The sequence below is a fragment of the Nicrophorus vespilloides genome, unplaced genomic scaffold (assembly GCF_001412225.1).
Source record: "Nicrophorus vespilloides isolate i.1.1-1 unplaced genomic scaffold, Nicve_v1.0, whole genome shotgun sequence".
Lineage (NCBI taxonomy): Eukaryota > Metazoa > Arthropoda > Insecta > Coleoptera > Silphidae > Nicrophorus > Nicrophorus vespilloides.
Genome location: NW_017095945.1, coordinates 10,990 through 27,519, shown reverse-complemented (window position 1 = coordinate 27,519; position 16,530 = coordinate 10,990). Strand labels below are relative to the sequence as shown.

Sequence of the window (16,530 nt, the reverse complement as noted above, 5' to 3'; positions counted from 1 at the left end):
TATTTGTCGGAGAGAGTCTTTTTTATGTTCGAGATCTATTGCAAACATATCAATCCAACGACTGCAATAAACAAACAGTGATAGAAATATCGTATAAAAGTTTACAATTTATTGTGATTAATATAATATTTAAGGGAGAATTACAAGAAATCTCAAAGACTTACAATTTTTCACAAATACTCATTTCATTCTCTAAAAATTTGACTTTAATTTAAGCTTTTATTGATAATTGAATCCTTTGTGATCGCTGAGAAAATTGCTAAAAAGTAAAAACTAAAAACATTGCTTTTACTACACTTAATTTTTCATTTCTAGAAGCTTGAATGCGACTTACATAAACCAGAATAGTTCTAAATATGCCCATATACACGTTTTATTCGCTGAATTTTAATATAAGAATTCAATTATAATTCAGTCTTTCATGATTGTCGAGATTGTCGAGTTAAAACTTTAAAATTCCAATTGTCATAATTAGTTTCATAAATCCAATTGAAGCAAATCTAACGTTAGAAAAGTTGAAATCATATCTGTGAAAAGTCCACTTAATTTATGCATCCAGAGATATCCGCACGTCTTTAGGATTGATGAATGGTTTCAGGCGACGGCGGTTTTCGTGATTCATTGCGGCGCGCGATTTCCCCCGAGACTTCTATCTCCTGACACACTTTTTTCCCACTTGCATCCTTCTTCGGTCACCGAATCCTTCCATCCCTCCAAGAAATCCTTCATTCTTTAAATTATTTAAACTTAATTGCGGTGCGTTCAGGAGAAGAAACTTCGGCCCTTCGGTCCCTTTCCTTTTCAACTTGTTGCTCGCAGCTTAACAGTATTAGCCCCAGTATTGAATAACCCTGTTTTGCATACTTCCAACAAAATTTCAATCTCAATTTATTACTGAATTTTTAAGCATTTTTGCTGTGAAAATTTTGACGCTTATTTTTTCAAGATTCTTCTGTGAAAATATTATCTTAGTTTTAACTTAAATGTGTTTATCAAGTGTGTTGATCTCTTCGATCATCAAGAAGTCGTAAATTCAAACTTTGCTGAAACTTTTGTGTTTGTATTGTCTTTTTGCTGCTGTGGATGTAATCGATCACTGGTGGCAAATATTTGTCCGTGGAAATGTTTCCTCGATTTGTTAAGAGCCGGATGGGACGGCGGTGGCGTGTTTTCTAAGCGTGGGAGCAAACAGATTTTAATAACTGAAAAACTTCGTCGCTTAAGAAAACCGCTCGCAAAACTAGGTTTTCCTTGAGGTTGAAGGTTGCAGGTGGGAAAAAAAGCAGGTTGGAAACTGGATATAGCATATATTATTTATTAAGCGCGACGTACGAACGTCTCGCGCTGAATATTTGAAACTGAAACGGCCGTAAACTGTTTCAGGCTGACCAAATTAGTCTCGTCCTGAAAAATGTATGCACCTCAAGTATTCTCGTGTACCTTTTCTCCACCGCCGCATTTGTAGCTTTATTGATTCGCCTTTTGTTCCAGGATCGAAAACGCACGGGCCGTGAGGACATACATAGATACGAATACATCGGAGGAGGAGCACACCTGGGTTTCACTTGGAAGGTGATGTGTGTTGGGGCGTCGCGGTGTTGACGAGGGCCCTTCCGCCGCGATGCATCCCAAAATGGACTGGCTTCTCACATGTCTCCTCGTCCTCGCGCTCGTCGTCCTCCTGGGTAAACAGAGACCTTTCATTTATTCACGATCTCGCCACCTCGTAACTTTCCAATTCTCCGGCCATCAATTGCATTTTAGAGTTTGCGAACCTAGCAATTTCCACACAAAATCCACGCATTCGAACGCGCATCGTAACACAAACACATCCAAATTCAGGATGTGAAAGAAAAAAAAAAGGATCCGGCGTTTAATGGCATTTTTATGTCGCGTTTACTTGGATTATCAGTTTTCCTCGCTGCTAGATTGTAGAAGATTAAAGAGCGTTCAAGCTTCATCCAAGATAAACTATCTACATCGACAATCATTCAGATCAACGATTTTCAAACATCAAATACACTTTTCATATGGATTTTTAAACGAAGAAATTATCCACATTTTTTAACATTTATTTTAGAAAAAAAATACTCACATACTTAATTATTAGAAATTATATTAATGGAATTTAAACATAAAATATTTGAAAACATAATGAAAATAAAACGAAATTATTTTGATTTTTTCATGTAAATTTAGTAATTAACAAGTTTATAATAACTTTATGTTTGTTAATTCTTTCATTACAAAGCAAATTAAATACCTCGCATAGTACGGATTTATCATTTCCGTCAATATCTCTGATACCGGACTAATCGAGGAATACACGCATGACACTACTTGACAGAATAAATGCAAAAAAAGGTGATTTTTTCTTTATCAAAAATAATTTTGTATATGAAAATTCGTTCATTAGAAAATAAATTGCAGCAATACTTCGCATAGTGCGGATTATCGTTTCCTGCAATATCTAAAATTGTTTGGAACCGGACTAATCAAGGAACTAAATAATACAAATAAACGTACAAAAATACTTAACTATATAAATGAATAAAAAAATCGATAATTTCTTTTAACAAAAATAATTTTGTGTTCTCAATTAAAATTTAATTTATTGTGAAATTTTCAATTGAATTTGGATTGATTGAAACCGGACTATGCGAGATATTCAAATTTACTATGTTGTGAAATTTTCAAAACGGACTATAGAAAATCCGGTCTGATCGAAGTCAAAATATGCGAGATATTGCTGTATTCGTAATGCGGATTAATGTTTCCTTCAATATCTCAAATTTTCTGAAACCGGACTAATCGGTGAACTATATAAATACAAAAAAACAACTTGACTATATAAATGAAAAAGAAACGATCATTTGTTTAGAAAAAATAATTTTCAATCCGGACTGTAGTGAATCCGGACTGATCGAAGCCGAACAATGCAAGAGATTGCTATACACATACTGCGGATTATCATATCATTTCCTCCAATAACTCAGATTTTCTAAAACCGGACTATTTGAGGAAATAAGAGACTAATCGAAGTCGGACTATGCAAGATATTGCTTATCATTTCCACCAATATCTCATTTGTTCTGAAACCGGACTATTCGAGGAACTATATAATTAAAAAAAAGACTTGATATAATAATAATTTTCAATCCTGACTGTATTGAATCCGGACAACGCAATACACATAGTGCGGATTATTTCCTCCAATATCTCAGATTGTCTAAAACCGGACTATTCGAGAAACTATATAAATAAAAAAAACTACTCGAAATAAAAATAATTTTCAATCCGGACTGTATTGAATCCGGACTAATCGAAGCCGAACAATGCAAGATATTGCTATACACATAGTGCGGATTATCATTTCCTCCAATATATCAGATTTTCTGAAACCGCACTATTCGAGGAATTATATAAATACAAAAAAAAAAACGATTTAAAATAAAAATAATTTTCAATTCGGACTCGAGTGAATCCGGACTGATCGAAGTCGGGCTATGCAAGATATTGCTATATTGCTTATCATTTCCTCCAATATCTCAGATGTTCTGAAACCGGACTATTTGAGAAATTATATAAATACAAAAAATATAGTTTTGTGTACTAAATTTTTAGAACTTATTTTGCTCAAATAAAATTTAGTTTGTTATGATATTTTCAATCGGGATTTTAGCGAATCCGGACTGATTGAAAACCGGACTATGCGAGATATTGCTATAAGCATAGTGCGGATTATCGTTTCCTCCAATATCTCTGATTGTCTGAAACCGTACTAATCGAGTAACTAAATACATACAAAAAACGACTTGAATTAATAGATTTATGTTTTTTCTTTATTAAAATTTAGTTTATTTGCAAACATTCAAATTAAAATATAGTGAAACCGGACTAAACGAGATATTGTTGTATTAACAAACTTACGCATCCACCAATAATAATATTTCCATAGCAAAAACACATGTATCTTGCTTGGATCAATGCTTTAAATATACTTTACCGTTAAAATTATATGTTATAATTTGCGCAAATACGTTAATTATCGGACCGGCATAATTAATTAACGTGCACGAGGCAAAACCCATCGAACAATAAAGCATTATCACATATTAGTTAATTGATAATTCACTGCACTTGGCCTCATCCGAAAATTACAAATTAATTTTAATTTCTCGTGATAATAACATAATCACTGCAACAACATATACACATTCAATTTACTAATATATTTATTAATATTTCATTATTTTTTTGTTATATAAATTCAATATAATTATAATTTTCTTCAAAAATTCAAAATTATAATTTTTATACATTTTTTTTAATAAAATTTAAATAATGAGATCCAAATTATGATTAATAACAAATTGTTAATGAATAATAAAAATAATTATATTATGTACAGAAAGTTTAGTTATTGAAATCACGTATGAAACTCCTTTTTATTAAAATCGAATTTCTATTAGAATTCATGATTTGAATATAAAAGTTAATTTATATTTAAAATGCTGAAAGATTTATTATTCCAATAAATGAATATATTGAATAAAATTATCTAAATTCACTGCGTGTTTTGGCAACTTTCACGAATATAATCTCTTAAAAAGATATAAAAATCGAAGCTGTCTCTTTTTATATCTAAATATTTTGTCAGCGAGCCAAATGTATTGGTGGTAGTAGAGGAGTCAATCATCAATTTCGTTCAGTGTGCTGCGGTTTACAAAAGCCTCCTTTCTCTTGATTTATCGATGGAAAAAAAAGAGGAAAGAATCCGCGACGGAAATTAAATTTCAAGACGAAAAATCAGTTTAAATCATTTGATTTATATTAGTTTTCTTTTCTTTCATCAACAAATAATAGCATTATTATGCTGAAATTGAAAATATTTCTAGAAAATAAACAATTTTAGTAATAATTAATTGTTAGGAAAAACAAATATTTGCAATTAAATATAGAATATTTTATATAAAAAATTCTCAACGAACTAAATTTTATTATCTTTATAGTCCGGTTTCAATCAATCCAAATTCAATATAGTCCGAATTGAAAATTTCACAATAAATTAAAATTTAATTGAGTACACAAAATTATTTTAATTATAAGAAATTATCGATTTTTTCATTCATTTAGTTAAGTCTTTTTGTACGTTTATTTGTATATATTTAGTTCCTTGATTAGTCCGGTTTCAAACAATTTGAGATATTGTATAAAACGATAATCCGTACTATGCGAAGCATTGCTGTAATTTGTTATCTAATGAACTAATTTTCATCAAAGATACTAAAGTAATTATACATTTATTAATAGTATACAAAATTATTTTTGATAAAGATAATATATTATATAAAAATCCTATGCGAATAATTTTATTGGTTACACGTATTAAGTTTATGCGTCACAGTTATATTAATAACAACAATATTAATTTAATTACGCTGAAATAATTAATTGTTGAAATGTATATTTCGGTGAATTATTTTGAGATTTATATAATATTAATTGATTCAATATTATATAAATTTGATTGGATTTTGATGTGGATATGATTTATATAATATTCAATGTATAATAGTTTTCATCAATAATTTTAAATAAACATTTATACAGGTGAAAAACACTATTTTCTACTTAAAACTTTTATTTATTTTCAATGAAATAAGTTATGAATTGAATAACTTGAAAAATTAGAATTTTATTAAATTTACAACTTTTTCAATAGAATCACAGTAAATTGAATAAAATCTATGTAATTCAAACAAAAATCTTCAAGTGTAAAAAATACAATTTTCTAATTAAAACTCTTGATTATTTACAATTTATCAATGAAAAAAGTTGTGAATTGAATAACTTGAAAAATTAGAATTTTAATAAATTTTCTCCTTTTTAATTAGAACACCAGTAAATTGAAAAAAAATCTATGTAATTCAAACAAAAAACTAGAACTTTTTGAATATACAAAGTGAAAAATACAATTTTCTAATTAAAACTTTTGTTTATTTAAAATTTATCAATTAAAAAGTTATGAATTACGTTGAAAAATTTGAATTTGAATATGTTTACTATAGATTTTATTAATTAGAAATACTGTAAATTGAGTAAAATCTATGTAAATCAAAGACAAATCTTGTACAAGTTGAAAAATACTATTTTCTAATTAAATCTTTTACAATTTATTAATTAAAAAAGTTGTAAATTAAATAAGTTGATAAATTTTAATTTAGATAAGTTTACTACAGATTTTATTAATTAGAATTAAAGTAAATTGAGTAAAAATCTATGTGATACAACAAAAAACCATGGATTTACTTAATCTACAAGATGAAAATTATTAGTTTATAATTAATTTTATATTTATTTCAAAAAAATATTTGATAATTTTCAATTTGAAAAAGTTAAAAGTAAATGGATTAAAAAAATGTATAAAAAAAATCTGACACATTATTATATCAACTTAATGAAAAAAGAGCTTTCATAAGTTAATTTGCAATTGGAGTTTCGTTTGATACTGGATCCCTTTTTTTTCTACAAAAAGTGAAGATTCGCAGTGATATATAAACTGACAGACAGCGAGTGGATTTTTAATTAGCGGCTTACAGTTTTGCTGCATTCCCATCATAAAAGATAGTTTAATTGCAGTTTAAAAATCGCGAAAACTTTTTAATAATCAGCCGACTCGGAAGGACGAGTTCGCTAACCCAAATCAGATTAACGCTAGAATATAAAATGAAAATGAAATTATAAGAGAGAGAAAAAAAAAACCAAAAAGTAACAATTAACCTTTCATGCGATGCTGAAAATTGCGAGACACGGAAGAAAAAGGGAACAGACGAGAAACTCATGAATAAAATTACATTTTCTTTGCTTTGTCTGCAGTTTTTACGAAATAGGCGATTCGTGTTTTAGTGAAATTATGTTTATTTATTGTAAATACGTGTATTTTACGGTATGGGATTGTTGCATGTGCACGCGTTTCGCTGAGAATCGATAACGCGTCGGATATTATAAACATGTTAATCATTCCGTTTCGGGGTTTTGGGACGGCCACAAAGTATTCGGGTATTTGGGCAGGGATTATTAATAATGTGTGCGAGCAGAAGTGCGGTTCAAAGCGGAAAATTTGGCTGCGCGATAATTAAATATAACAAATTCAAACGTTGCAATTACTTAACGGAATCCATTAATCCTTCAATCCGCTTGTATTCTATTTGTTGTCAGAAAGATAAATTGGTTAATTATTTGTTAAATGTGGAAGTAAATTAGACTACAAGCTTAGCAACATTTGTGAAATTTAAAGAGAATAACAATTCAATAATATTTTTTTTATTATATAAAATCAGAGTAGAGATTTGTATGTGCTGGCATTAGTAAACATTGAGGATAAGTTATGAAAAAGTACAGGATCAAAAAACGTTTAGGTACAAATTTTATTATATAACAAAATTAACGATATCCCAAGAAGAAGTGACATTTTAAATTTGCCGCATTTTTTTATATTGGTGAAATCAGAGTAGAGATTTGTATGTGCTGTCATCAGTAAACATTAAGGATAAGTTGTGAAAAAGTACAGGATCGAAAAACGTGTAGGAACAAATTTTATTACATAACAAAATTAAGGATATCCCAAGAAGAAATGACATTTTAAATTTGCCGCATTTTTTTATCGCGGTAAAATCAGACTAGAGATTTGTATGTGCTGGCATTAGTAAACATTGAGGATATGTTATGGAAAAGTACAAGATCGAAAAAGGATTAGGAACAAATTTTATTATATAACAAAATTAAGGATGTCCCAAGAAGAAGTGACATTTTAAATTTGCCGCATTTTATTATCGCGGTAAAATCAGAGTAGAGATTTGTATGTGCTGGCATTAGTAAACATTGAGGATATGTTATAGAAAAGTACAGGATCGAAAAAGGATAAGGAACAAATTTTATTATATAACAAAATTAAGGATGTCCCAAGAAGAAGTGACATTTTAAATTTGCCGCATTTTTTTATTGAGGTAAAATCAAAGTAGAGATTTGTATGTGCTGGTATTAGTAAACATTGAGGATATGTTATGAAAAAGTACAGTATCGAAAAACGGTTAGGAAAAAATTTATTATATAACAAAATTAAGGATGTCCCAAGAAGAAGTGACATTTTAAATTTGTCGCATTTTTTTATTACGGTAAAATCAGAGTAGAGATTTGTATGTGCTGGTATTAGTAAACTTTAAGGATAAGTTATGAAAAAATACAGAAACGATAAACGATTAGGAATAAATTTTATTATATAACAAAATTAAGGATGTCCCAAATAGAAGTGACATTTTATATTTGCCGCAAATCAGAATATAGATTTGTATGTGCTGTCACTAATAAACATTTGCTGTCACAAGTACAAATGCGTAAAAATTTACAAAGAAATTAAAGGTGAATGTTAGACTTCTTTCTTTTATGGTTATCTTAAGAATAGAGTGTACGTCAATAAACCTCAAACCATTGAGGACCTCAAAAATGAATTTCGATAATTTTCCAGCAATTATGGGAAATTTCATCAATTATCAAATAAAAAGTTTTTTTTACTAAAAACTGCTTATTTTGGGACATCCTTTATATTGTTATACAATAAATTTTGTTTATTATTAATTGACTTCACTTTTCTCAACATTTTTGTAAAAAAAAATGTATAAAAGTCTAAAAGAAAATCAACACCAATTTGCTGAAAATGTTTAATTTATTACAGATAAAATTTTAATTAATTGTTGTAATTATAAGTAAGTAATTTACATTTTTACCTATACACAATAAATAATTACATGTTTTAATAGATTTCATATAAAATTTTCAAAAGAAAATTAAAAAGAAATAGCAATAAAATCCAAATAAATTTAACAAAATTTACAATTTATATTGTAATTATTAATTAAAAAAAACATCAAATTGTAGATTTATCTTCTGCAAGACAAAAATATTAACCGATTAATTAATAACTAAGCTTTTCTCTATACATTAGGAATAAGCATAAATATTTTGCGTTAAAAAATCCTTCAATTTATTTATTGTATGGAATATATTGAAAAGCTTTGTATAAAGTTGTTAAACTTTACACATAATGGTTGTAAGTGAACATAAATAATATTAAAATCTTTCACTTTCGATTCTTCAACATCTATTCGTTATTTCAGTTCACATTAATATTATTATTATTTATTGGTTGGTGAGTGGAAAGCTTTTACAACTTCTCAATTTTCGTAAAACTTTTATCCATATTATTATTATTATAGATATTTATGACAGATCATCCATAAACGACAAGAGAAATATAATATAAAAAAAAACTTTTTCTCTACTCGATTTCCATAGACATTTTCTTCTAATCAATTAAATTTATTGTCTTATTGTAATTAAATGCAAAAATACAAATATTTATTATCAATAGCTTCACTAATTAGAATTATCGTTGAGTTTTCTTTGTAATTTAAATAAATTTGGATAATTTAAGTTATTAACATTTTATATTAGATTTATGTAATTACGGATCCAGAACAACAGCAAGTGGAACTCCTTGCATTATTTCCCCAATTTATATTAATATTCTAATTACGTAAATATTAATATTTCATGAATCAAATCTTCATTCTTTAGACACAAAACTTTTTTTTAAATACCATAAACCGTTCTTTTCAGTTCTTTTGCAAACATTTGGCTTCCATTTGCCACGCATAACTCCTTCGCTCTTATTTTATTTCATTCTTTTTACTGTTGCCTCCACAAATAATTGAAGTATCTCTGCGCTCCGTAAGCATATGCGAATCACGGCCAGGACGAAATTTATCTAGCGGCATTAATTTTTATCGTCCTCGTTCTGCAACAACAGTAAAAGAAAAACGTATACTAAAAAAAGGAAAGAAAGAAAAGAGTCGAAGCTGCATACGCAAATTGCTGCGCCCTTTTTCAGAACTGTATGGTCTTTTTTTATCTACTTCTCCTGCTCCCAACTTCGCCCTTCGACGCCGCTTTTCGACTACGCAAACTAATTATTTATTGCTACACTTTACACACCGAACGAATTTATCGCGCGAATAAAACTGAATCAAATAAACACAAGTTCTTTTCAACTTTTTCATTGCATTTTCTTTCCACTAGCATTTGCATTTTAAATTTCTAAGGTAAATATTTCTGAATGCCAGGAAAAAAGGTTTCATTCCATGTAAATCTTACTAAATTGATTAGCAAACATATAAGAAATGTATAAAATCTTAATTAAAGTTTTTTTTTAATTATATAATTTCATAATGTGAATTTAGATTAATTTACAACTTAGTTAAGTACAACATTTAAGTTGGTTCACGTGTCTGCACAGCACACCCAGATTTCAAGGATTAAATTTCACACATTCAATGCATATATAATGTTACAATTGTCTCAATATACAATAAATTTGATAAGTATTATAGAAAACTTAATATGCAATATTTTTCCTGAAATATATGAAAATCAGAATGTAAATTTTCTATATATTTGATGAGTAATTCAAATATTGGAAGATAAAAAAACTGCAGTTCTTGATGTAAAATACGTGATACAAAGTGCGGTTATTCAAAGGACTCTTATTCAATTTAAACTCTTGCAATTTCCAACGCAAACGTTGAAAAGGACAGCGGAAAAACGTCCGCAACAGTGAATTATTAATGCACTTTACGCTGTTTCGTGCACAATTGTGTATGGACAATGGAAGGTATGTTCTGTTGTTTACGCAACAAACGTCTACCATACATTTCAGTGTAGTTTCAGTGGAGAATTCAAGATTTACGGTTAACTAAATGCAAAATCCGAAACAATAAGTTTTTTTGGATTAATTCATTTTAATCTATTACAATTTATAGTTGGATGTTGAAAAGGACATAGTTAAATTTTTGAAATATGAATACAATTTTTTTTAGCTGTTTGTACAATGTGTATTTTGGACAATAGTGGAGACATAATGGGAATAATAAATTTGTTGTATTGTATTGTCTTTCTAGTAACTGGTCTACCGTCCCCGCAATCAGGAGCTCACGGACAGCCTCAAGCTGGTGCTCCGCAAAGCACGCCTCTGCCAGGACTCGCAGTTGCACCTTCGGGGATGGGAGGCGGCGTGGGCGGAATCCGAAGGAATTGGGCAGGATGGAGGGAATGGCGCAGGGCTGATCCCACGCTGATCAACAGCCTCTGGAGGAGCAAAATGGGAAACGGAATTCGCAAACAATTAGGTAATGATGCATGGATCAACAACAAACTGTGTTGAATCCAGGATAACTATATAGAACAGCGATTCTCAACCCGTAATACGAGTACTCTCAGGTATAATCTAGTTGGGAATCACTAATATAGAATATCTATTACAATATTAATACAACACTATCATACAAACTGAATTCTGAATAATTGATGAAGCATTCAATTTGCAAGCAAACATATTTGTTTTCTTATCTGCATAGTGATAGTATTTGGATGACGTAAGTCCGGGTGGTTACTGTACTTTCCAAGCAAATTAATTATATAATCGTTAACCAAAACAATGCAATTATTATCGGTGCATTGCATTCCCAGAAGCACTTTGTAAACAAATGGGAAATCTGAAGTATTCGTGATTACGTGCGTAAAATACTTAAAAAGTGTCGGCTTCATACGCACTATGTTTGACGTGCAATTACTACTTGTGTAACCAATACTATTTGAAGTTATTACCATCAATTATGATTACATGATTCAATTTGGTTTATGTTGCAGTTTTGTACTAAGCTGCTAACTTAAGACTATTTGAAGTTATTTTTTTAATTATATAATTTCACAATGTGAATTTAGATAAATCTACTACTTAATTACGTAAAACATTTAAGTTGGTGCACGTGTCTGCACAGCAAACCCAGATTTCAAGGATTAAACACAAATTCAATGCATATTTCTTATATAATGTTACAATTGTCTCAATATATAGTAAATTCTTCGTGATTACGTGCGTAAAATACTTGAAAAGTGTTGGCTTCATATGCAAAATATTTGACGTGCAATTACTACTTGTGTAACCAATTTATTTAATACTCATACTAGTTGAAGTTATTGCCATCAATTATGATTACAGTATTCAATTTGGTTTATGTTGCAGTTTTGTACTAAGCTGCTAACTTAAGACTATTTGAAGTTTTTTTTTTAAATTATATAATTTCACAATGTGAATTTAGATATGTCTACTACTTAGTTTCGTGCAACATTTAAGTTGGTGTACGTTTCTGCACAGCATACCCAGATTTCTAGGATTAAACACAAATTCAATGCATATTTCTTATATAATGTTACAATTGTCTCAATATATAATCAATTATTCGTGATTACGTGCGTAAAATACTTGAAAAGTGTCGGCTTCATATGTTGTATATTTGACGTGCAATTACTACTTGTGCAACCAATTTATATAATACTAATACTATTTGAAGTTATTGCCATCAATTATGAATACATGATTCAATTTGGTTTATGTTGCAGTTTTGTACTAAGCTGCTAACTTAAGAATATTTGAAGTTCTTTTTTAAATTATATAATTTCACAATGTGAATTTAGATAAATCTACTACTTAGTTTCGTACAACATTTAAGTTGGTGCACGTGTCTGCACAGCACACCCAGATTTCAAGAATTAAATACAACTTCAATGCATATTTCTTATATAATGTTACAATTGTCTCAATATATAATAAATTCTTCGTGATTACGTACGTAAAATACTTGAAAAGTGTCGGCTTCATACGCACTATATTTGACGTGCAATTACTACTTGTGTAACCAATACTATTTGAAGTTATTGCCATCAATTATGATTACATGATTCAATTTGGTTTATGTTGCAGTTTTGTACTAAGCTGCTAACTTAAGAATATTTGAAGTTATTGCCATCAATTAAGATTACATTATTCAATTTGGTTTGTGTTGCAGTTTTGTACTAAGCTGCTAACTTAAGACTATTTATGTCACCACTTAAATCATGTATGGTTTATGTAGTCATGGCAACTGCAAAATAAATTTTGTTATTCGTAATACTTGTCAAATATTTGCAATTCTCTTTTGTGGTGATAGCGGTTTTTGGTTCATGATTACGTACGTAAAATACTTGAAAAGTTGTTTGACGTTAAAAATATACCAACGTAATTACTAATTGCATGTAATTTTATATTATGTAACCAACTTAAATAAATTTAATTAAATTATTGCCATCAATAACTTTTTTCTAATGAATTATAAAGATTTTGCAGCATTCAAATTGATTTATATGTATAATGCTACAGATCTAATTCAAGTTTTCTCAAACATTTTCATTACGTAAGTTGGTATCAATCAATAATTTAATGTCACCACTTAAATCATGTATTGCTTGTATAAAGTGAGTAGTCATCGCAATTTCAAAACAAAAGTTGTTATTTGTAATGCTGGTCAAGCATATGCAATTCTCTTTTGTTTTGATAGTGGTTTTTGGTTCATGATTACGTACGTAAAATACTTGAAAAGTTGTTTGACGTTAAAAATATACCAACATAATTACTAATTGCGTGTAATTTTATATTATGTAACCAACTTAAATAAATTTAATTAAATTATTGCCATCAATAACTTTTTTCTAATGAATTATGAACATTTTGCAGCATTCAAATTGATTTATATGTATAATGCTACAGATCTAATTCAAGTTTTCTCAAACATTTTCATTACGTAAGTTGGTGTCAATCAATTAATGTCACCACTTAAATCACGTATGGCTTGTATAAAGTGAGTAGTCATGGTAATTTCAAAACAAAAGTTGTTATTTGTAATGCTGGTCAAGCATATGCAATTCTCTTTTGTAGTGATAGCGGTTTTTGGTTTATGATTACGTACGTAAAATACTTGAAAAGTTGTTTGACGTTAAAAATGTACCAACGTAATTACTAATTGCGTGTAATTTTATATTATGTAACCAACTTAAATAAATTTAATTAAATTATTGCCATCAATAACTTTTTTCTAATGAATTATGAAGATTTTGCAGCATTCAAATTGATTTATATGTATAATGCTTCAAGTTTTCTCAAACATTTTCATTACGTAAGTTGGTACCAATCAATCAATTAATGTCACCACTTAAATCATGTATGGCTTGTATAAAGGCAACTTCAAAACAAAAGTTGTTATTTGTAATGCTGGTCAAGCATTTGCAATTCCCTTTTGTGGTGATAGCGGTTTTTGGTTCATGATTACGTACGTAAAATACTTGAAAAGTTGTTTGACGTTAAAAATATACCAACATAATTACTAATTGCTTGTAATTTTATATTATGCAACCAACTAAAATAAATTTAATTAAATTATTGCCATCAATAACTTTTCTCTAATGAATTTTGTACATTTTGCAGCATTCAAATTGATGTATATGTATAATGCTTCAAGTTTTCTCAAACATTTTCATTACGTAATTTGAAATCAATCAATCAATTAATGTCACCACTTAAATCATGTATTGCTTGTATAAAGTGAGTAGTCATGGCAACTTCAAAACTAAAGTTGTTTTGGTGATAGCGGTTTTTGGTTCATGATTACGTACGTAAAATACTTGAAAAGTTGTTTGACGTTAAAAATATACCAACGTAATTACTAATTGCATATAATTTTATATTATGTAACCAACTTAAATAAATTTAGTTACTAGTTTTAAACTATTACCGTCAATAACTTTTTTCTAATGAATTATGAATATTTTGCAGCATTCAAATTGATTTATATGTATAATGTTAGAGATCTAATTCAAGTTTTCTCAAACATTTTCATTACGTAAGTTGAGAATTGTAAATTATTATTTTAACATATAAATATCTAAGGTGTCAATCAATCAATTAATGTCACTACTTAAATCATGTATGGCTTGTATAAAGTGAGTAGTCATGGCAACTTCAAAATAAATGTTGTTATTTGTAATGCTGGTCAAGCATATGCAATTCTCTTTTGTCGTGATAGCGGTTTTTGGTGGAATGTATATTGGATTAATAAGGTTAGTAATTGGATGATCCCATGGATGCAGCACTGCAGGTTATCTTGCAGATGTGTAACGCATGTTCTCTATTGTTTGCAGGCAATGCGGAAGTATACATAATGCTGGCCCTTCTGATAGGTCTGGTGACCGTCGTGATTGGATGCTGGTTGTCGGATAACTGCTGGTCACCGGAACCGGACCACGTGATAACGGTGGCCTGACCGTTAGCCCATGCCGTTCCGGCACTCTCCATAGCTCCACTCAGCCTCGTCACATCGACGCCGACCACGACGTCGTCGTCCTCGGAGAGCCGCGCCACGACGCCGGACTCGGACTGGCCTTTGGTCGACGTCTCCGAGGGCGACTCCCTATGACATCACGTCCTCTGCGTCCAACCGGACGACGTCAAGCAACCCACAGCGGCTGCGGCTTCGTTGACGACGGACGTGGAGAACGGCAACAAGCACCTTCGTCTAGCAAACGGAAAACCCCCCGACATAAACATAATTGGAGCATCGCCCTGCCCGAAACACAAACCGCTGACGGCACCCGAGGACTGTCCGAAGCACGCGAGTCCTACGTGTCCCAGACACAACGTCAACGGCTTTCCGGAGGATCACAAGGATAAACCGACCGAATACTCGCAGATATTCACACCGCAGAGCTCTGTGGAATGTCCAACATCCAACCAGGATGGTGGTGAACACAATTCCGATGGAAATTTCCTGGTCTACGTGGAACTGGCGCGCGACTACCCGCCGAATTAAAACGGTGTCACGACGTCTCTCCTATACGAAATGCACGCAAATTGATTAACGTAACAAACCCAGGTGTCACTGCAGACTGAATAAGTTAGGTGTAAGAAATTTGATACAGAAAGCTTATCACCAAATATGTCACGTCACATCAGAGAATCTCCCTCTCTCTCTCACCGCCATCCAAACTCTAGTGACACTCAACAACTAATTTAAACATACGTTTACATCCAATGCATGATATTAGTTTAGGTCAGAGGTTCTCAAACTTGTTTGTGTCGTAGACCCCTTGCCATGTTTTTCGGTTTTGGGTAGACCCCCTAGATCTTTATAATTATTAAGATCTTTGCTCTGAGACTGTGCGTATGCTTGTAACAAGATGATACTGGTATATCATTATGTGGAGGTTTTTACAAGTTCAGTGTATGTTGAGATCTGGTCTATATCGAAAGCCCGACTACCATAATCCCGACTATATCAAAATCCCCACAACCATAATCCCGACTGTATCGAAATCCCGACAGTGTCTTTTATTATTATTATGTATACAATAACATTTTTAAATTATTCCGAAACGTAGTCACCATCTATTATTATTTAACTATTATTTAATATTAATAACAATAAATTATTATGAATAATTCAATGAAATCAAATACAATAAATAACAACAATTAATAATCTCAACTCCCCCCGTTATATTCTAGAAATAAAAAACTCGAGCGATGAATTTTTAAAATTATCTTTA

At 30.3% G+C, this 16,530-nt stretch overlaps 1 protein-coding gene across 1 annotated transcript; it reads left to right on the top strand.

The window, feature by feature from the left end:
• The first annotated feature begins 1,491 nt into the window (after positions 1-1,491).
• Positions 1,492-15,256, top strand: LOC108568890. The gene is made up of 3 exons (XM_017930237.1): positions 1,492-1,685; positions 11,016-11,243; positions 15,127-15,256. The coding sequence occupies exons 1-3, from the start codon at positions 1,622-1,624 to the stop codon at positions 15,246-15,248; spliced, it is 414 nt and encodes a 137-aa protein (XP_017785726.1). The 5' UTR covers positions 1,492-1,621; the 3' UTR covers positions 15,249-15,256.
• The last annotated feature ends 1,274 nt before the right edge of the window (positions 15,257-16,530 follow it).

Excerpts from the sequence above, each read along its gene's own strand:
- LOC108568890 (XM_017930237.1), top strand. The coding sequence starts at position 1,622 with ATGCATCCCAAAATGGACTGGCTTCTCACATGTCTCCTCGTCCTCGCG. Across the intron at positions 1,686-11,015 it reads CGCGCTCGTCGTCCTCCTGG|TAACTGGTCTACCGTCCCCG; the intron begins GTAAACAGAGAC and ends TTGTCTTTCTAG. Across the intron at positions 11,244-15,126 it reads CGGAATTCGCAAACAATTAG|GCAATGCGGAAGTATACATA; the intron begins GTAATGATGCAT and ends TATTGTTTGCAG.